At 36.7% G+C, this 23792-nt stretch overlaps 1 protein-coding gene across 3 annotated transcripts in view; it reads right to left on the reverse strand.

Annotated features, from left to right (window-relative positions):
* The window catches only part of PHF8 (PHD finger protein 8), a 109087-nt gene that overhangs the window by 15802 nt on the left and 69493 nt on the right, over window positions 1–23792 (reverse strand). For all 3 annotated transcript variants that reach the window (XM_040266044.1, XM_040266046.1, XM_040266045.1), the window contains 2 exons: window positions 22899–23212; window positions 5345–5440 (listed from right to left, as the gene is read on the reverse strand). In XM_040266044.1, the coding sequence (XP_040121978.1) occupies window positions 5345–5440; window positions 22899–23212 (410 nt within the window). The remainder of the gene's footprint in view (window positions 1–5344; window positions 5441–22898; window positions 23213–23792) is intronic.

The raw sequence follows: 23792 nt of genomic DNA on the forward strand, positions 1-23792 counted from the left end.
ATTCCCAAATAAACAAATATAGGACTTCTCTGGTGGTCCAGTGGTTAAAGACTCCACACTTCCAAAGTAGGGGGTGCAAGTTCAATCCCTGGTTGAGAAAGTTTTGCATGCCACACAGTGTGGCCAATAATAATAATAAATGATCACTCTTAAAAAAATGGCAAAAAAAAAATTCCAGAGAGTTCATTGCTAGTAGTCCTGCCCTATAAGAAATACTAAAGAGAGCTCTTCAGCTTAAAATGAAAGGACACTATACAGTAAGTGAAATCCACATGAATAAAATGCACTAGTAAAGGTAACTATATATGTAAATATAAAAGGAAGTAATATAAAAGGAAGTATAAACATATTTTTGTTGTATCTCATTTTTTCCTCCTAATTAAAGACTGTCACATAAAACAATTATTATAACTCTATGCTCATGGGCATACAATTTATAAAAATGTTATATTTAATTTGTGACTGTAATAACATAAAGGTTAAATGGAATGGAACTACTAATATACAGGAGCAAAGATTTCATATACCATTGAAATTAAGTTGATGTTAATCTGAATTCAAACTGTATAAATTAAGATATTAATGTTAATCCCTAGAATAATCACTAAAAAAATAACTCAAATATATATAGAAAAGAAAAAAATTAAAGTGGACACTAGAAAGTAGCTTTTAAACACAAAAGAAGGCAGAAATGAAGAACTGAGGAACAAAACAGAAATAAAACATAGAGAAAACAAACAGAGAAATGTGAACCCTACATTGTCAGTTATTACACTTGAGTACAAATGAACTAAATTCACCAGTTAAAAGGCACAGATTGGCAGGGATAAAAAACCATAATCTTACTATATACTGTCTTCAAGAAATATATTTAAGATTCAAAACTATACTAATATCAGAAAAAATTGACTTAATTGCTTAAGAAAAAGACTGTTACTAGAAACAAAGGACATTTTATAATGATAAAAGGGTCAGTAGATCAAGAAGGTATGAGAACTATAAACACATATGCACTTAACAGCAGAAGCCCAAAATACATGAGGCAAAAACTGACTGAATTGAAGGGAGAAACAGATAATTCAACAACAATAGCTAGAGATTCAATACCCTACTTTCTCTAATAGATAGAACAATTAGACATAAAGTAAGCAAGGGAACAGAAATGTCCTGATGTCTGACATTTCCCATAAAATGCTTAAGGATGAAGCAAATATAGTAAAACATTAGTTGTTAAATCTCAGTAATAAGTATATGAGTATTCATGATACCAGCCTCTCTAATTCTGTGTATATTTGAAATTTTTCCTAGCAAGAATTCTTTAAACACAAAAGAAAAAATATTCACTATTCTTGTACTTGCAACCATTTGATTATACAAATATAGTATATTTAAATCTTAAAAGGCTAATTTCCTTTCATCATATCTGTTTACTCTTTTAAATTAATTTTAGAATGAGTTCCTCACAAAATTCCATTAGGATTTTGATTTAGGATAGTGTTAAGTATATATATTAATTAAATGACCCTTTATAAAAATCAGTCTTTATAATCAGACACATGCTATAACTCTATTTATTCAGGTCTTCTTATATGTTCCTCAGTAATGTTTTGAAGTTTCTTCACATAAGTCTCACACATATCTTAAGATTATTCTTGGGTATTTTATATAATTGTTGTTATTGTCAACAGGATCTTTTTTGCCCCTCAGTGTATTATGGTTATTACTGATACTGGCAATTCCTGATTCTTAGATATGTGGCTTATATGCAGAGATTACCCAATTTATTAAATTCTCATATTAGTTGTTTTTCAGCTGTTTCCCTTACATTTTTCTAGTTATACAGTCATATCATTTCTTTCACTTGTCAAATACTTATTATCTCCCATGTGCCAGGCACTCTGCAAGTTGTTACAGATACAATGATCAGGATTTGCCACCCTTACAGTGCCTTATATCATGATAATTTGGTCTCTTAATTTCTAATAATTATAGTTCTTATTTCTGCTTCATTCCTAATTATGCTGTCTAGAACTTCTACAGCAGTGCTAAATAACAGCAGTGATGATGGGTATATTTGTCTTATTCCTCATTTTAATGAGAAAATCTTTAGTAGACTGCCTCAATCTTTTCTGGGTTAAGAATCTACTTTGAAAACGTGATAAAAGTTATTGGCTTTCTCTTTAGAGAAATATACATGAATATATGCATATTTATATTAAAAATACAGTGGTGTTAATTATCTGCTCTCTGAAAAGGGAAACAATGGATAAGATCACGTTTTGACATAGAAATATTCATATTTTTTATGTAGAATGAGGAAAAAGTATCATAAATAAATTATATATATTTGACTACTTATTATTATATAGAAAGAGGGCCTCTGAAAATCTTGAAGACCTACATGAATAAATGAGAAAAAGTCAGACATAAAATTTACAAAAGAAGAAATTCTAATGCTAATATAAACATATAGGAAATGTCTAATCAAAAAATTCAAATTAAATCAGTGAAATGCTATTGTTTGCCTGTGAATCACCAAAGGTCAAAAAAATACCATAATAGAGACTGCTTGTTTTCAACCCAGTATCATTCTTCCTTTCTAGCTTACTAATAAAAAATATAACTTTGTGGAACAACTTAGCTAATTGGTATCTACAAAACTACACTTCCTGGCCTTTTTAGCAGATAACATTGGCCATGACACAATTTCAGCCAAGATTTTTTTTTTTTTAAGTAGAACTTAAAACTCCTTGGGGAGGAATGCCCACCAGGCCTATTCCTTTCTCCTTCTGCTCTTCCTCTTCTTCCTAACTGCAACTCAGACCCTTCCACTGGAGGGGATAAGTACTCCCTAAGGATGCCTGAGAGGTTCCTATTACGCTCAATGCCTATGAGGATTCATAAACAAATACTCTCACACATGGCTGGTGGGAGTGTAAACCAGTAAAACCTTTCTGGAAAACAATTTGGTAATACATATCAAGAGCTTTTAAAACATTCATATTAACAAATTATATTGGCAAGAGTGTAGGGAAACAGGCACACTCATGTATTGCTTGTGGGAGTGTAAACAATCTTCAACATGTAATTGTTAAATGAGAAAAGTAAAGGCACATAACAGTATATAAAGTATGCTTCCAATTGAGTTAAGGGGTGAAAGAAAATATATACACACATTTACTTGTATATGCATAAACTATGTCTAAAAGGATACACATGAAACTGATAACAGTGGTTGACTCCAGGTGGGGAATTGGAAGGCTGTGGAACAGGGGTGGGAGGGAGACTTTTGACTTGGCCCTTCAAGAGTTTCATGGGAATCTATCCTAAAGCATATAAATAGAGACCCACTTACACAGAAAAACGTTCACTCCAAATGTTATCACTAATTGTAAAAATTTGGCAATTGGCTAAATGTCCCATATTAGACAGGTTAGGTAAATTAGGTACATTCATGGAATAGAGTATTTTGTAGCCATTAAAATACTATTTATAAATAATGGCATAGGGATATGTTTATGATATAATATTTAAAAGGCCAGATATATTTACTGGTTTTCAACTTTTACAGTCAACTTCTAGTCAATATGGAGTAATAATTACAAGACAGTGTTAACAACCATGACAATATAAACAAAAATGTACAGCTTATAGAAGGGTGGAGGAAGAAAAAAAAGAGTAGCAGCATTAATGTACACATCTTAGACAGTAGGTAATCAAGAGAGACTGACAAAAGCCAGTGGAAGGAGAAACAGAGGTTAAGATAATAAATCAAGAAATGGTAGTATAAACCCTATTATCTTGGGTTTTGGATTCAACTACCAGAAAAATGAAAATGACAATGCTGCCTCTCAGGCATGGGATTGGAAGTAGGGAAAGTAGAGGCAGACCACTGCATTTCATCCTAAACTCCTCTGTACTATTTGCTACTAGATATAGACATTATTTTGATTAAAAGGCAAAAAAATTTTAAAATAGGATATATGATTGTGCTTTCAACCATAAGAAAAATGCATAAAAAAGACTAGAAGGAAATATAGCTGCTTCTGGGTAGCAGAATCATGGGTGATTTCTTCTTTACCCTTTCCTCAATTTACTGTATTTTCCAGATGTTCTATTATGCTAAAAGTCAGAAAGTATAGGAGAAAATAAAATCATAAAAGAGGCCTGAAGGAAGAAAAAAAGAAACATTTGCTGACTGACTCACTAAGAGAACACTTCCCAGGACTGTCCTGCCTGCCCACTCCCCCAATCCTAAGCAACTACCAGAAAGGTCAAATAAGGCTGGGTGGGGACAGAAGACCTTTTATTTCCTAGAAAACCACAGGGATACTGCAATGCTAGTACCCTCTATGGCAGACTATTGCAATAATGGCTCTCAATTTGTTCACATGTCCTTGTATGCAAAGGAAGACACTGCAGCTCCCACTCCCAAGAAACAGAATCTACCTCTCTACTTTTGGAATCAAAGCTTGGCCAGGTAACTTGCTTTGACTAATAGGACAATAGAAAACAACAAAGCAGAGGCTTGCAAAGTGCTTGCACATTGGGCTTATCCTCTCTTGTTCCTGGATACCCTTCTCCTACCATGTGAAAAAGCTTAGGCTGACCTCCTCCTGCTAGATGAAAGACCCTCTGGAGAAAGGCCCCAGCCACCCCCAAATTAGGTCCCAGACACCTGAGGGAGATCTTATTAGACCATCCAGCTCCAGGCAATCCGGTCCAGAACTAGAATAATAGTTCAACCAATGTACAGAATCATGAGAAATAATCAACTATTGTTGTAAGACACTAAGTTTTGAGTGGTTTGGCTAACTGACATACCATCCACTGTAAAAACCACCCAACCAGTGACATTAATACAATTGTTTTATTACCCTCTAAATTCCATATTCAACTCAACAATCATTTTTCCTTCCTTCCTCAGAAGTGGACTCTCAGCCAGTACAGGTGACAATCTAGGCGTCTTGGGCCTTGCAGAACTCAACAGTCAGCAGAATTTCCCTCCTTTGACAACAATATTATTACGAAAGGGCTTGGATGATGGTAGCTGAATGTTCTCAGGAGACTTTGACTGCTTGCTGAAGTCTGTTCAAGGTCTTCCTCCTTTCACCTCAAGCCATATAATATCAAAAGCAACATGCTCCATTACCTCTGGCTTTGCTGATGCGAGTGCATGAACTCTGTGTCTTATTGATCATTTTTGTTCCAGTACCTAACACGGTACCTGGCATATAGCAGATGCTCATCAAATGAGTGTCTTCCTATATTAAATGTCCCACCTAGCCAGTCTATCTCCCTCCCAACCGCCCCCACAGAGTTTAAGGACAGAATACTGCATCACCTTTAGGACTCCACGGAGCATCATCTGAATTCTTCTTTTTCTTGTGTCGAGATTTCAAAGCAGGGTCATCATCATCAGACTCCAGGGAAGGGTAAACTGCATGAGAGGGAAAAGCAGGGTAAACTGAGATCTCATCTAGAATAGTGACAACAGAATGATACCTACCTGGGTTCCTCCCACTCCCCTGCAAGTGGACCCTTTACTTAATTCATACTCAACTGTAGGAATTCCTGAATATGCCACATACTTTTCACGTCTTTCTACTTTGTGCACCCTTACTGCAAATGTTCTTCTCCCAGCATCATCTAACTCTAATTTCACTCGCCCAACAACCATTTAATCAGTGACTTCATGAGTTGCTGCTGCTGCTACTAAGTCGCTTCACTCGTGTCCGACTCTGTGCAACCCCAGAGATGGCAGCCCACCAGGCTCTCCCATCCCTGGGATTCTCCAGGCAAGAATACTGGAGTGGGCTGTCATTTCCTTCTCCAATGCATGAAAGTGAAAGTGAAGTCACTCAGTCGTGTCTGACTCTCAGCAACTCCATGGACTACAGCCTACCAGGCTCCGCCGTCCATGGAATTTTCCAGGCAAGAGTACTGGAGTTGGGTGCCATTGCCTTCTCCAACTTCATGAGTTAATGACCCTATAAAATTCAGCTTTAGATTCACTTCCTAAATAAGCTTTCCCTCTTCTCTTAATCTCTTTCAGATGCCTCCTCAACTCTCCATAGTATCCTGTGTATACCTCTATTGGAGCTGTTACATAGTATTTAAGAGATAATTAGTAAATCTGCCACCTCCAATTTACTGTGAGGGCAAGGATATGTGTTATCTGATTTTAAACTAAGGGAGCCAAACACAATACAGAGTAGCTGCTCAGTAAGTGTTTGTTAAATTAATGGAAAAAGAAGTGGTTCACACATTCATGCAAAGGGAACAAAAAGACCACTTAGGCTGAACTGGGAACAAGGTTACTGGAATTGAATGATGTGAATGACAAAACACACACATATATTTTATCCTATACAAATACATACAAACACCCAATTTTATCATATAGATACAACATCTATATGATTTAATAGGAAGAAAGTCTAGAAAGGTCCTACTGATGAGGTTACTCTACTGCTACTAAACTTAAAAGAAAAGCAAAATGAGAGTGAAAATTTCTTCTTAGTGAAAATTTCCTCCTAATTTTCCCATTCCTACTAAGGATAAGCTTCAAACTTCTCTAGAATTCTACTTCATCAGAGAGAAGAATCCACTCTCACAGTTCTTTCCAGATGGGCCTCTCTGTAGGAAAATGAGTCTGTTTTTCAGGCCTTCTTCCTTGAGCAAAGAAGTAAAACCTCTGCCTCCTGACTCATTAAATTTTTAAAAAATTTTATTAATTGTCCCTAGAAAGAAAAGACTACCGGTAATAGAGCTGTGTGACAAAGGTTCCATCCCTCCTAGCCTAATGGCTGTCAATATTGGGTTTGTCAATTATTTCATTGAGTTTGAAAGGTTTTTTTCCACCTATGGTAGAAAGACCTCGAGTTTCAGGATTAGACAATTACTTTGAAATTTGGACTGACACACTAGCTCTGTAGCCAAGGAAAACTTCTGTTAAGTCTCACTACCTTCAACCATAAAATTGAAATAATAGATGCTACCTGCCTTGCAAAATTCTGAGGACTGAGAGATAATAGGTATAAAGTAATATACAAAAGGAAATCTACTCTAAGATTCATGTCTTATTCAAGATGAAATAAGATGTAGATAATAATTAATTTCAGACATTTTAAAAATACAAGTTAAAATATGCATATTAAAAATATGAGAGTGGGAGGAGTGATGCCCCCTCCAAAAATGACAGAATTGGGAGCGCCAAGGATCTGTTGTTCCTCCATTGAAGCAACCATTAGGGTGTCAAAAACTTATATAATAAACTTTTGGGGGATTCTGTAATCCAATCAAAAACTTACAACAACAAAAGGAATGCTGAACAAAGAAAAAACCTGCTAAATTAAGGCACTTTAAAAACTCTTTCAGGAAACCTCAGCTGACTGCTGAGGCAATGAAATGGATACTTCAGTGACCACACACAGCAAGAACACAGTATTTGCAAAAAATCATTTGTAAAGTCATTAAGTAAATAGATAATTGTAGCTCACAATAAGCAACAACAGTTAATCTCTAGGGAGAAGGAAAGTATGATTTCCAGTTATCACATTATATTATTCAAAATGTCCAGGTTTCAACAAAAAAATTTATAAGTCATGCAGAGAAACAGAAAAGTATATCCCATTTATAGAAAAAAAATTGATAAAACTTATCCATGAGGAAGCCTGGACATTAAACTTACTATACAAAGACTAAATCAATTGTCTTAAATATGATAAAAAAAAATAACCATGTCTCAATTTAAAAAGAGACTATCAATCAGGAAATAGAAAATATAAAAAGAAACCAAATAGAAGTTTTGGAGTTGAAAAGTACAATGGCTTGAATAAACAATTCACTAGAGGGATTCAAAAGCAGATTTTGAGTAGGCAAAGACTCAGCAAACATGAAGAAAAAAATATTTAACCTAATGAGCAGAAAGAAAGAAAAAAGAAAAATGAACAGAAGTAAAGGGACTGTTGGGACACTATCAAGCTTAACCAACATATTCATATGGGAGTGTCAGAAGGAGAGGAAAGCATGAAAAAGGCAGAACAACTATATGAAGATACAATGACCAAAAACTTTCCAAGTTTTATGAAATACATGAAAATATACATCTAAGAAGCTCAACAAATTCCAAGTAGGATAATCTCAGATATTCACACGGAGATGCATTATATTTAAACTGTCAATAGACGAAGACAAGGAAGAAGAAAATATAAGAACTACTTTGTCAAAAGAAAGACAAAGGAGAGGACCTTGAAAGCAGCAAGACAGCACAATAAAACAACCAATTTCTCATCAGAAACAATGAAGGCCAGAAGACAGTGAGATGATATATTTTAAGTGCTGAAAGAAAAAACTGTCAACCAAAAGTATATCTGGAAAAACAATTCTTTCAAAATGAAAGCAAATTAAGACATCTCAAGTAAACAAAGGCTGGGGTAGTCCATTAATAAATCTGCCATTTAAGAAATGCTAAACAAAGTCCTTCAGAGTAAAATAAAAGGACCTTTAAGAGTATAGAAAAACATCAATAAAAGCAACTACAGAGGTAAATATAAAAGTCAGTATTGTTGTATTTGTGATTTCTAACTCTTTTTTACACATTATTTGAAATTCCAATGTATAAAACAGTACCATAAATCTATGTCAAAAGGATCACAATGTTTAAAGATGTGATTTGTGACAAAAATAACATACATGGGTGTGAGAGCTATATAGATGCAGTCTTTGTATGCTATAGAAGCTGGAGTGTATTAATTCAAACTGCTGCTGCTAAGTCGCTTCAGTCGTGTCCAACTCTGTGCAACCCCAGAGACGGCAGCCCACCAGGCTCCCCCATCCCTGGGATTCTCCAGGCAAGAACACTGGGGTGGGTTGCCATTCCCTTCTCCAATGCATGAAAGTGAAAAGTGAAAGTGAAGTCGCTCAGTCGTGTCCAACTCCTAGCGACTCCATGGACTACAGCCCACCAGGCTCCTCTGTCCGTGGGATTTGCCAGGCAAGAGTACTGGAGTGGGTTCCCATTGCCTTCTCCATCAATTTGGTATACTACCCCCCAAATATCAATTAAATATAAAAGAAAGCAGTAACTTAGGAAATGAGGAACACAACAAAAAAAATAAAGACATATTGAAACAAATAACAAAATAGCATAGGTAAGTCCTTCCATACCAGAAATCACTTTAATTGTAAATGGTTTAAACTCACTCTTCAGGACTTCTCTAGTGGCATACTGGGTAGGAATCCACCTGCCAATGCAGGGGACACAGGTTTGCTCCCTGGTCTGGAAAGATTCCACATGCTGCAGAGAGGCTAAGATCATGCACCACAGACCGTGCTCTGCAACTACTGAGCCTGCAAGTCACAGCTATTGAGCCCGCATGCTGCAACTACTGAAGCCTGCATGACTAGAACCCATGATCTGCAACAAAATAAGCCACCACAATGAGAAGCCCACACACCACAATGAAGAGTAGCCCCCCACTCACTGCAACTGGAAAAAGCCTGCACAAAGCAACAAAGACACACTGCAGCCAATAAATAAAATTATTTGAAAATTCACCCTCCAAAAGGCAAAGAAAGATAGAATGGATCAAAAACAGGATTCAACTGTATACTACATATGAGAGATTCACATTAGGTCCAAAGAAACAACTAGGTTGAAAGTGAAAAGAACGGAAAAAGGTATCCCATGCAAACAGTAACCGAAAAGAGAGCTAGGGTAGCTATACTAATATCTGGCAAAATAGAATTTAAGTACGAAATTGTTATAGGAGAACATATAAAGCAAATATTGACATATTTGAAGGGAGAAACAGTTCTATAATAATAGTTGGCAACTTCAATACCTTACTTTCAATAGTGAATAAGACATCCAGATAGAAGATCAATAAAGAAATGGAATACTTGAACAACACTGTAAGTCAACTAGACCTAACCAACAAATAGAGAAAACTTCACCCCAAAACAGCAAAATATACATTTTACTCAAGTATACATGGAATATTCTCCAGGATAGACCATAATTTAGCCTACAAGTCTCAATAATTTAAAAGAATAAAATCATATAAACTATGTTCTCCAAAAACAATGGAATAAAACTAGGAATCAGTAACAGAACTGGAAAATTTATAAACTGGTGAAAATTAAATAATATACTCTGAAAAAAATCAATAGATCAGAGGAAAAAAATCAAAAGTTGATTTTTAAACACTGAGAGGAAGGAAAACCAAAACACAACATACCAAAACTTATGGGATGCAGCAAAAGCAGTGCTCAGAGAGACGTTTATGTGTGTAAATGCTTACAATATTAAAAAGGAAGAAAGATATCAAATCAGTAACCTAATTTTACACCTTAAGAAACTAGAATAAGAACAAACTAAATCTGAAGCTAACAGAAGGAAGGAAATAATAAAGATCTGAGCAGAGATGAGTGAAATAAAAAAAGAAAAACAGAATCAACAAAATCAAAATTTGGTTGCTTGAAAGATAATCAACAAAATATGCAAATATTTAGCTAGACTAACAGAGAAGAAGAAAAAGAAGACAAAGATACTTGAAATGAGAAATGAAAGTGGGGACATTACTGCAAACTTTACAGAAATAAAAAGGATTATAAGAGAATACTATGAACAACTGTATGCTAACAAATTAGATAAACTATACAAAATGACAAATTCCTAGAAGAACACAAATCACCTAAACTGACTAAAGAAGTGGAAAATCTGAACTTATGAATATTAAGTACAGAGATTGAATAAAAAATCAAAAAGCTTCCAACAAAGAAAAGTTAAGGTTATTTGATGGTTTCACTGGTGGTTTCTCAGTTCAGTTCAGTTCAGTTCAGTCACTCAGTCCTGTCTGACTCTTTGCAATCCTATGGACTACAGCACTCCAGGCTTCCCTATCCATCATCAACTCCCAGAGCCTATTCAAACTCATGTTCATTGCATCAGTGATGCCATCCAACCATCTCATCCTCTGTCGTCCCCTTCTCCTGCCGCCTTCAATCTTTCCCAGCATCAGGGGCTTTTCCAATGAGTCGGTTCTTGGCATCAGGTGGCCAGAGTACTGGAGTGTCAGCTTCAGCATCAGTCCTTCCAATGAATATTCAGGACTGATTTCCTTTAGAATTGACAGGTTGGATCTCCTTACAGTCCAAGGGACTCTCAAGAGTCTTCTCTAACACCACAGTTCAAAAGCATCAATTCTTCAGTGCTCAGCTTTCTTTATAGTCCATCTCGCACATCCATACATGACATTTAATGAAGAATTAACATCAATCCTTGTCAAACTCTTTCAAAAATCAGAAGAGGAGAGAACACGTGTTGACTCATTCTATGAGATCCTGATACCAAAGCCAGAAAAAGATACTACAGGAAAGGGAAACTACACATTAATATGCTTTATGAGATCTGATGTAAAAACCCTCAACAAAATACTAACAAACCAAATTCAGCAGCCTATTAAAATGATTATATGCTATGACCAAGGGGGATATATCCCAGGAATGCAAGAGTGGTTCAATATAAGAAAATCAAACAACCTAAATGTCCATTAATAGACAAATGGATAAAGAAAATGTGATACACACACATACACATACAAATGAATGAATACTACTCAGCCAAAAAAAGAAGGAAATCCTACCATATGCGAACTGAAGGGCATTATGCTAAGTGAAATAAGTCAGATAGAGAAAGGCAAATAATATATGATCTCACTTATATGTGGAACCTGAAAAAGAAAGCCCAAACTCATAGAAAAAGAGATCGGATTTGTGGTTACCAGAGGCAGCAGGTGAGGAGCAAGGGAATTGGATGAAGGTGGTCAAAGGCACAAATATCCAGTTATAAATAAATAATGTATAAAGTAACATCAGACCAAGGAAAATTAGCAGGGATGAAAAGGGATAGAAAACAATGATAAGATGGTAAACATAATGACAAGAAAACATAGCAATCTTTAAATGTGGAAGCACCTAACATCAGAGCTTCCAACTGTACAAAGCAAAAACTGATGGAACTAAAAAGGGAAACAGATAAATTCTCAGTTATGCTTGGAGACTTCAACACATCTCTCAGTAATCAAGAAAGTAAGTAGATGAAAAATTAGCAAAGATATAGATTATCACCAATCAACATGTTTAAATTGAAACTGATAGAATATTCAACCCAACAGTAGCAGAATACACATTCTTCTCAAGTTCACAACACAAAATTATCAAGATAGACTAAATCCTATGTGAAAAAACCAAATCTTAATAAATTTTAAGTGAAACCAAAACTGTTCTTTGAAAAGATCAAATTGATAAGATGCCAACAAGAATGACAATAAAAGATACAAATTACTAACATTAAGTATAAAAATGAAAAAAATAACATCAAATTAAAAATATCACTAAAGACTTCACAGACACTAAAAGGATAATAGAGGAAAACTATGAATAAATCTATGCTCATAAATTCTACAACTTAGCTAAAGTGGACCAATTCCTTGAATACCACCAACTATCAAAACTTACCCAAGACAAAATAGAAAATCTGAATAATTCTATATCTACCAAAGAAAATAAATCCATAGTTAAAACCTAAAAAGAAATCCCTAGGCCTGGGTGGTTTCACTCAAAAATTTTACTAAACATTTTTAAAAACCCACTAATTCTACATTATCTCTTCTAGAAAATAGAGGAGGAACATTTCCTAACTCATTCTTTGAGGCCAGCACTGATTGCCCTGATACCAAAACTAAAATATAAAAAAAAAAATTATAGACCAATATCCCTCATGAACAAAGACACAAAAATCCTTAGTGAAATACTAGTAAATCAAATCCAATAATATATAAAAAGAATAATACATCATTAGCAATTAAGGTTTATCCTGTGATTTCAATTCTGTGATATTTGAAAATCAATCAATGTAACTTATGATATTAACAGATTAAAGGAATAAAACAACATGATTATATCCATTGGTGGAATAAAAACATTGGGAAAATTCAACACTCATTCATTAAAAAAAAAAAACTCAGCAAAAAAGGAATGGAAGTGAACTTCCTTACCTTGATAACCTATATAGATAACATTATATTAGTGAAAAGATGATTTCTCCCTTAGATTGGAAACAAGGCAAGGGTGTTAGTTCACTCACCACATTGTGCTTAAAAATCGTAGCCAGAACAAAAAGGCAAGAAGGAAAATAAAGATTGGAAAGAAAGGAATAAAACTGTCCCTACTTGCACATGACATGATCACAATCATCTAGATAAAAAAATACAAAGAATATACCAAAAAAGAAGCTATGACAAATCTAGACAGCATATTAAAAAGGAGAGACATCACTTTGCCAACAAAGGTTTGCATAGTCAAAGCTATGATTTTTCCAGCAGTCATGTATGGATGTGAGAGTTGGACCATAAAGAAGGCTGAGCACCAAAGAACTGATGCTTTCAAATTGTGCTGGAGAAGACTCTTGAGAGTCCCTTGGACTGCAAGGAGATCAAACCAGTCAATCCTAAAGGAAATCAACCCTGAATATTTATTGAAAGGGCTGATGCTGAAGCTGAAGCTCCAATACTTTAGACACCTGATGTGAAGAACCAACTCATTGGAAAACACCCTCATGCTGGGAAAGACTGAGGGCAGGAGAAGAAGGGGGTGACAGAGAATGAGATGGTTGGATGGCATCACTGATTCAATGGATCTGAGTCTGAGCAAACTCCGGGAGACAGTGAAGGACGAGGAAGCCTGGCACGCAGTAGTCCATGAGGTCACAAAGAGTCAGACACGACTTAGTGACTGAACAACAATTCCAAAAAAAATTCCTAGAATTAATAAGTGAGTTTACCAAGGTTGCAGGATATAAAGTCAATATAAATCAATCATATTTATATACACTTGTTGTTGTTCAGTTGCTAAGTCATGTCTGATTTTGTGTTTTATATACATACACACACACACACACATATATTACACTAGCAATAAACAATTAGAAACCAAGGGTTTAAAAAGGTACCATTTACAGTATTTGCAAAAAAATACAGAACTCAGGGATAAATCTAATAAAAAAAAAAAAAGCATACGTAGGACCTGTATGCTGAAAACTGAAACACTGATGAAATTTTTCAAAGAGTAAATATGGAGGAACACATCATGCACATAAATTAGAAGATGCAATATATCTAAGGTGACAATTCTCTTGCAGTCCTTGTGTAAAATGTTTCGGTGGTCCCCCAAAGAGTTAAACACAGAATTACCATAGGACTGAGTAATTCTACTCCTGGGTATACGTCCAAGAGGAATGAAAACATGTGTCCACATAGAAACATGCACCCAAACATCTATAGCAGCGTTATTCATAACAGCCAAAAGGTGGAAATAACTCAAATGCCTATCTGCAGATGAATGGATAAACAAATGTAGTATATCCATACAATGAAATACTACTCAACCATAAAAAGGAACAAAATACTGATACATCCTGTAACTTGGATAAACCTTAAAAACATTAAGGTAAGTGAAAGAAGCCAGACACAAAAGATCACATACTATATGATTACTACTATATCATATATCCATAACAGGTAAATCCATATGGACAGAAAGCAGATTACTGGTTACCAGGGGATGAGATGAGTGGGGACATGGAACACAAGTATTTAATGGATCCAGGATATTTTTCTGGGGCCACGAAAATATATTGGAAACAGAGAGAGGCTGTGGTTGCACCACACTGTGAATGCACTAAATATCACTGAATTATAAACTTTAAAATGTTTATAATTATATATTTCATGTTTAATTATATATATATGTTTTGCTATATATTTCACCTTGATAAAAAATAAAGATCACAATTCTCTCTGAATTGATCTATATAGTTAACATAATTCCAACCAAAATCCTAGCAGAAATTGTTGTAGATTCAGACAAACTGACTCTTAAATTTTATGGAAAGACAAAATTGAAGACGTCGTATTACTTGATTTTAAGAATTACTATAGGGCTTCCCTGGTGGTCTAGTGGTTAAGAATCTGCCCACCAATGCAGGGGACACAGGTTTGACCCCTGATTAGGGAAGATCCCACAGGCTGTGGAGCAACTAAGCCCAGGTGCCACAACTATTGAAGTCTGCGTACCTAGAGCCAGTGCTCTACAACAAGAGAAGCCACCTCAATGAGAAGCCAGCACACCACAACAAAGAGTAGACCCAAATCTCCACAACTAGAAAAAGCCTGTATACAGCAACGAAGACCTAGTGCAGCCAAAAATAAATAAATCTTAAAAAAAAAAGAATTACTATAAAGCTTCAGCAATCAAGACAGTGAGGTTTTGACAAAGGGATTGATAATGTAGATCAATGGAAAAGAACAAATCAGAGACAGAACCACACAAATATGGTCATTCCACTTTTGACAAAGGTACAAATCCAAGTCAACAGAAAAATAAAAATTAAAAATCGTCTTTTCAAGAAATGGTATTGGAACAAGTGGACATCCATATGCCAAAAAAAAAGGTTCACCCAACCTGAACATCATACGTTATGTGAAAATTTAGTCAAAATGGAACACAGATAGAAATGCAAAACCTAAAACCATACAGTTGTTAGGTTAAAAAAGGAGAAAACTGCACCCTGAGTTTACAGAAAGAGTTGTTAAATAAAAGCATAAGCCATGAAAGATAAAACTGATAAATTAGACTTTCTAGAATGTGAACGTGTTTAAGAAAGTCATAAGAGAATGAAATACAAGCCACAGAGTGGGAGAAAATATTTGCAAATCACATACCTGACAAAAGACTTGAATCCAGACTATACAAAGAACATTCAAAGCTCAACAGTTAAAGAACCTAATTTTTTAAAAGGCAGTAGTTGTTCCAAGTGTCTGTTTAAAGACATTTCAAAAAAGAGTATATGAGTAGCAAATAAATGCATGAAAAGATGTTCAACATAATTAGCCATTAGATGAGCCACAAAATGAGATATCACCACACACTTATTAGGATGACTGAAATAAGTGTACTAACAATACCAAGTGCTGATGAGTATGCAGAACAATTGGAACTCTCACATATTGCTGGTGGGAATGTAAAATGGCACAATCGCTGGAAAACAGTTTGGCAGTTTCCAATAAAGTTAAAGCATCTACTGCCCACACTGTTCAGGAATCCCATTACTAGGTCTTTACCCTAGGGAAATTCAGGTTCACCCAAAAGCCTGCACACAAATGTTCACAGCAGCCCAATTCATAATCACCCAAAGCTGTAAACAATCCAGTGTCTTTCAATGGGTAAATTGATAAAGAAACTGTGGCAGAGGAATTTCCCTGGCACTCCAGTGGTTAGGACTCTGTGCTTCTACTGCAGGGGGCAGGGGTTTGATCCCTGGTCAAGGAACTAAGATCCTGCATGCCACATGGCTCACTCAAAATAAACAAAATGAAACTGTGGTAGATCCATACAATTCTTCAATAAAAAAAGAACAAGCTATCGATATGCGACAACATGGATAAATCTTAAATGCATTAGGCTAAGTAAAAGAGGTCAGTCTCAAAATATTACATACTGTGTAATTCCTTTATATGACATTCTGGCAAAGGCAAAATCACAGTGATGAAGAACAGTGGTTGCCAGGAGTTAGGGGTAGAGGGAGGGCATGACTACTAAGGGGGTTGTGTTCTACTCATTGTGGTAGTAGTGGTGATTGTGGTGGTTACAAGAATCTAAGCATGTGTATATCAATAAAGCCAATTTTATTTAAAGGTTAATTTAAAAAATAAAATTAAAAAAATATTTATCAAAAGGGCAGACAGACTGAAAATAAATGAACAGAGCTTTCAACTCAAAATGTTGTACAAAGTACATTAAGAAAAAGGAATAAAATAAAACCAGAAATTGAGTGCAAAGTTGCTTCAGTCATGTCTGACTCTTTGCTATCCTATGGGCTATAGCCCAACAGGCTCCACTGTCCATGGGATTCTGCAAGCAAGAATACTAGAGTGGGTTGCCGTGCCCTCCTCCAGGGAATCTTCCTGACCCAGGGACTGAACCTGGGTCTCTTTTGTCTCTTGCATTGGCAGGTGGGTTCTTTACTACTAGCACCACCTGAGAAGCCCCAAATACAGTTAATTTTAAGACAGAAATATCAATTCTAAATCAGCAATTCTATTAATGTAAATCACCTTTAACAAATTAAGAGAAAAACTATGTGTTTATATCAAAAGGTGTCCCCCCGAAATCTGATAAAACCTAATTCCACTCCAGATTTTAAAACAAATAAAAACTTCTCTAACTAGATAGAGATTCCCCTGAACTTCATGAGAGTGGTCTACCAGAGACCTACAGAGCCCTATATATTGATTGGACAAACATTGGCAACATTACTGTAAAGTCAGAAACAACAAAAGGATGCCCTCACCACCTGTAATAAAACTAGGAAAATCTAGAGGTATGAATACCAGAAAGAAAGGGGGTGTTATGGGATAACTGTGTCCTTCCAAAATTCATATGTTGAATTCCTAACTCTTAGTACTTCAGAGTATGACTGTATTTGGAGATAAGGCTTTGAAAAAGGTAATTAGCTTAAAATGAGGCCACTAGGGTCGGCCCTAACCCAATCAGACTGCTCCCTTTTTAAGAAGAGATTGGGATATACAGAGGGACAACAGGAGCCCGTATGCACAGGGGATGACCATATGAAAATGCAGCAAGAGGGAGATCATCTGCAAGCCAAGGTGAGTCCTCAGGAGAAAGCAACTCTGCTAATAATTTGATTTTGGACTTCTAGCCTCTAGAAGTGAAGAGAATAATTTCTATTGTTCTGTGGGCTTCCCTGGTAGCTCAGCTGGTAAAGAATCCACCTGCAATGCAGGAGATCCTGGTTCAATTCTTGGGTCGGGAAGATCTCTTGGAGAAGGGATAGGTTACCTACTCCAGTATTCTTGGGCTTCCTTGTTGGCTCAGATGGTAAAGAATCCACCTGCAATGTGGGAGACCTGGGGTGGATCCCTGGGTTGGAAAGATTCCCTGGAGAAGGGGACGGCTACCCAGTCCAGTATTCTTGCCTGGAGAATTCCATGGAGAGAGGAGCCTGGCAGGCTACAGTCCACGGGATTGCAAAGAGTTGGACATGACTGAGCGACTTTCACTTCACTTCACTTCCAGCCATCCAGTCTGTGGTATTTTGTTATGGCAGCCCTAGCAAACTAAGATAGGGGACATAGATCACCTACTTCAAGAGCCCAAGACAATTACCTGAAAAACTAACAGAACTAACAAGAGCATAGTAAGGTAACACAGGAACAATATAGAAAAATCAACTATTTTCCTGCATACTAGCAACAGCCAATTGGAAAATATGATAGATAAAAAGTGCCATTAAGATCTAAGCGTAAGACCAGAAACTATAAAACTCCTAGAGGAGAACATAGGCAAAACACCCTCTGACATAAATCACAGCAGGATCCTCTATGACCCACCTCCCAGAATATTGGAAATAAAAGCAAAAATAAACAAATGGGACCTAATTAAACTTAAAAGCTTCTGCACAACAAAGGAAACTATAAGCAAGGTGAAAAGACAGCCTTCTGAATGGGAGAAAATAATAGAAAATTAAGCAACTGACAACTAATCTCAAAAATATACAAGCAACTCCTGCAGCTCAATTCCAGAAAAATAAATGACCCAATCAAAAAATGGGCCAAAGAACTAAATAGACATTTCTTCAAAGAAGACATACAGATGGCTAACAAACACATGAAAAGATGCTCAACATCACTCATTATCAGAGAAATGCAAATCAAAACCACAATGAGGTACCATTTCACATCAGTCAAATGGCTGCGATCCAAAAGTCTACAGCAATAAATGCTGGAGAGGGTGTGGAGAAAAGGGAACCCTCTTACACTGTTGGTGGGAATGCAAACTAGTACAGCCACTATGGAGAACAGTGTGGAGATTCCTTAAAAAACTGGAAATAGAACTGCCTTATGACCCAGCAATCCCACTGCTGGGCATACACACTGAGGAAACCAGAATTGAAAGAGACATGTGTACCCCAATGTTCATCGCAGTACTGTTTATAATAGCCAGGACATGGAAGCAACCTAGATGTCCATCAGCAGATGAATGGATAAGAAAGCTGTGGTACATATACACAATGGAGTATTACTCAGCCATTAAAAAGAATACATTTGAATCAGTTCTAATGAGGTGGATGAAACTGGAGCCGATTATACAGAGTGAAGTAAGCCAGAAAGAAAAACACCAATATAGTATACTAACGCATATATACGGAATTTAGAAAGATGGTAACGATAACCCTGTATGCAAGACAGCAAAAGAGACAGATGTATAGAACAGGCCTTTGGACTCTGTGGGAGAGGGAGAGGGTGGGATGATTTGGGAGAATGGCATTGAAACATGTATAATATCATATAAGAAATGAATCGCCAGTCTAGGTTCAATGCAGGATACAGGATGCTTGGGGCTGGTGCACTGGGATGACCCAGAGGGATGGTATGGGGAGGGAGGTGGGAGGAGGGTTCAGGATTGGGAACTCATGTACACCCGTGTCAGATTCACGTTGATGTATGGCAAAACCAATACAATATTGTAAAGTAAAATAATAATAATAATAATAAAATAAAAATTTTTTTAAAGTGCCATTTTCAATGGGAACCAAACTATAAAATAAAATACATAGTAAAAAACTGAAGAAGAGATATACAAGAAAGCCTGAATAGAGACAGACCGTGTTTGAAGACAAAAGGACAAGATGGCCTGTTTTGTGACTATTCAAAGGTAAATGGCAGAATGACAGCAATGTCATCTACAAGTTGCACTGGTTCAAAAGCAATTTTCCCTGGCATGTTGTTTTTAACCAATCAGTGGTAAGTTTTCTCACATTTCAGAGAAAACCTATATATTAAGATCTACATATAAGAGCTAAAAATCCTGCAATAGTGCCTCCTATCAGGAAGGGCAAATGGTGGCTTTGATTTCTACAAAATTAAGTGCCAGTGGGCGAGGAGGATGGTGGAAAGTGCACATGAAGAAGTTGTGAAGACACTTCTCCCTGTGTCTAAAACTAACAACAAAGACTGCTGATGATTAGGCTCTAGATCAGATTTTAATTTAATGAAGTTGCTATCTACCTTGAGCAAATACCCTCAAGAACCTACTTCTAAAAGAAGCCCAGGCAGAGTTTAAGGCTACAAAGGATCCACTGATTATCCAGTACAATACTGGGTGCAAATGCAAATGGTTTCAAACTGGGCAAGAATTACTTAAGGTAATCTTATTAAGGTTAGTTCCCCTAAGCCTAACTTATTAAGGTTAGTTCCCCTAACCCTAATCCTATTGGTCAATGTGATTGCTAAAGGTAGGATGAGTAGCCAGGGAAACTTGGCAACAAATTAAGACTAATCACAGTTCAACCCAGAGATAATGGGCTTGCTGAACATCCTTGTTCTCCTTAGGTCTAAAGCAAGTTCTGCAGAGGGGATTTGCCCTACCAGACACAAGGCCTGTAGTAACTAACCTATAAGGTAGTGCCACAGGAATGGACAAATTGGTTTTATGGAACAGAGTATTATTAATAACATCTAACACATAGCACTTATTATGTGCTGGGCAATATTCTAATTGCTTTATGTATAATTCATTTATTCCTCACAACAATCTAAGAGGTAAGTACTATTATCACAGAGAAGTTATTTAGCTTGCCCAAAGTAATATAGCTATTTAGGAACAGAATTGGGAATAGAGCAGAAAAACAAATTCAGGGAATTCCTTGAAGTCCAGTGGTTAGGACTCTGTGCTTTTACTGATGAGGGTATGGGTTCAATCCCTGATCAGGGAACTAAGATCCCACAAGCCACTCAACACCCCATCCCCTAAAAAAAAAAAAAAAGAAAGAAATCCACACATATAAGGAAATTTAGTTTAAGACAGAAAAAGAGCTTCAAATCAGGGGATAATTGATGAACTAGTCAATAAATGGTATTGGGGCAAATGACTATCCGTGTGGAAAATAATAAGTTAGATTCTTACCTCCTACAATTCATAAAACTTAATTCCAGAAAAAAAAACTAAAATTTTAACTTCTATATTCTTTTTAGGTGAAAATATAAGAAATTTTCTTACCAAAACATAAAATACAAAATGTTGATAAAGACGACTCTGTAAAAACTGAAATCTACTACACACAAAGATACCATAAGTAAAATTAAAATACAAGCAACAGACTAAAATATTTTTCAACATTTGCAGAATATATAAAAAACACTCCAACAAATTGAGAATATATAAAGAATTCTTATAAATCAATAAAAAAACTAACATTCTAAAAATGAGTGAATAACTGAGTAATTAATTCACAGGAAAGGAATAAGGAGAAGTCAATAAATATATAAAACAAACTGTGACACCAGTTTTTGCCATCAGATTGGCAAAAATTAAAAAGGCTGATAACATCCACTGTTGGTAAGGCTGTAGAGAAACAGGTATTTCTCATACACTGCTCATATACTGATCCTTGTGGAGGGAATTCAGCACCATTAACATTTATTTTGTATATACCCTTCAACTCAGCAGGTCTAGCTACTTTAGAGAAATGCTAACTGGCACATGAAAACAAAAGGTTATTTACAAGAATTTTCATAACACTAAAAATTAGAAACAACCTAAATGTTAACCAGTAGGGGACAGTTAAACAAATGATGGTACACCTATGCTTCAGACTACTATGCAGCAGGTAGATCTCAATGCATTGATGAAGTAGACCTCTACATACTGATGTTGAAAGAAATCCAAGCAAGTTGTAGAACCACCTACACACAAAACAAAACTATACCTCTATTTATGTCTACAAATGGGTATAAACACAAAAAATTAAAAGGTATACTTCAAACTGATAATAAAGGTTACCTCTGGATAACTTCCTCAGAGAGGGGAGAACATTAGTCAAAGGGAATTTTTGCTTTCTCTGTCCTACTTTTGGTCAACAAGGATTACTTTTTAAAATAATGTTAAAACGAAAACCTACAACTCAGTTGCACTATAAAAAAAAAGTGCTTCATACACTGTATACTAAATACATTTTAGTTTAAAAAAGGAGTCATCTATTAAATGTGAAAAGCCCACTAAAAAGTCATCATATACCTTTGCAAGAGATGAACTGAACAACACATAACACAAATGATACAGGTAATGGAAGTAAAGGGGCTTCCCTTGTGGCTCAATGATAAAGAATCCACCTGCCAATGCAGGAGACATGGATTCGATCCCTGGATTAGGAAAGTCTGCTGGAGGAGGAAATGGCAACCCACTCCAGTATTCTTGCCTGGGAAATCCCATAGACAGAAAAGCCTGGCAGGCTACAGTCCATGGGGTCGCAAAGAGTCAGACATGACTGAGCAACTAAACAACAACAAATGGAAGTATAATAGGCAAGAGGGAAAAAAGAGTCACCTGTAGTGACAACTGGACAATGCTAAAAATGGATAATAGCTACCATTTTAAAAATTATTTATTTAAATTTGGCTGTACTGGATCTTCGTTGTGGCAGGTGAGATCTAACTCCCTGACCAGGGATTGAGCTCGGGCCCCCTGCACTGGGAGCATGGAGCCTTAACCACTGAACCACCAGGGAAGTCCCTATAATAGCTATCATTTTTTGAGGGCCTCCCATAAGCAAGACACAGTGCCAGGTAGTCTGTACATCAACTTGTGAGACACTCCCATTTTGCAGATTAAGAAAATACAGCACAGAGAAATAGTATCAGGCTTATGGCCAGGCCTTTGCTCACTACAGACTGTCCTGGACTGGATTTGGGATTGAGATTGGGGCTACGGGGGGCGCCCTCCTGGCCTTGACTCCAGTGCTCAGCTGCCCTTACTATACTCTGCATCCTTGAAGCATGCTCCCAAGCTGTCCTGTTCATCAAGACTGGCATTCTCCTCTTCCTCCTCGCTTTCGGTTTTCCAGTAGGCTGGCCGCTTGATGGGCCGCTTCCCTGGGGTGCGCTGGGAAGCAGGACTGCTAGACACTGTGCCTAGCCCACTGTTGGAGCTCGTGCTGCTTCGGTCCTGCCCCCCAGTCCACCAGGCCTGCAGACTGGAGGTAGCTGGTGAGGATGATGAGGACTGCAGGTTGGCCATGCACAGCATGCCTTGGATAGCCTCCTGAGTGCTGGGAGAGGCAGGAGCCTCGCTGTAAGGGACAGAGAAGAAATGCTGAAGGAGTTTCTCTAGTTGTCAGAGGAAACTAGTCATCAGAATAGTCAGGGAGGAGGGACAAGAGCTGCCTGGGTCAAGAAAGGAACAAGCAGGAGAGAATCATCCCAAGTGAAAAACAAGAAACCAAATTAAAGATCAAAATAGTATCAAAGACTATTTCCCTAAAAAGGCCAGTCCTTCTTGACTGAAATCTCTCCATAGACAGCAGGCAAGGTGGCAATAACAAGGGTGCACCTCCCTTCCTATTCACACATGCCACATTCTTTTTTTTAAAGAAAAAAAAAAAAACAAGATCCAGAAAAGACCCAGTTCTCCTTCCATGCCTCTTCTGACTTCCAAAGAACCCCAAACTCACTGCCCTTGAAATCTGTACCTCCATTCTAAGTCATATCTTAAATATCTCAGGACAGATTTCATGTCTACTTTACTCTTTCAGCCCAAATGCCCTGTATAATTCTTTGTCCCTTTAAATGACTCAATTAATATCTACTGATTGGCTGACCTAGCCAAAGGTAGCAGGTGGGGGTGTGTGTTGTCTGATCACCTAGAAAGGG

This window comes from Oryx dammah, unplaced genomic scaffold (genome assembly GCF_014754425.2).
Source record: "Oryx dammah isolate SB20612 unplaced genomic scaffold, SCBI_Odam_1.1 HiC_scaffold_23, whole genome shotgun sequence".
Classification (NCBI taxonomy): Eukaryota; Metazoa; Chordata; class Mammalia; order Artiodactyla; family Bovidae; genus Oryx; species Oryx dammah.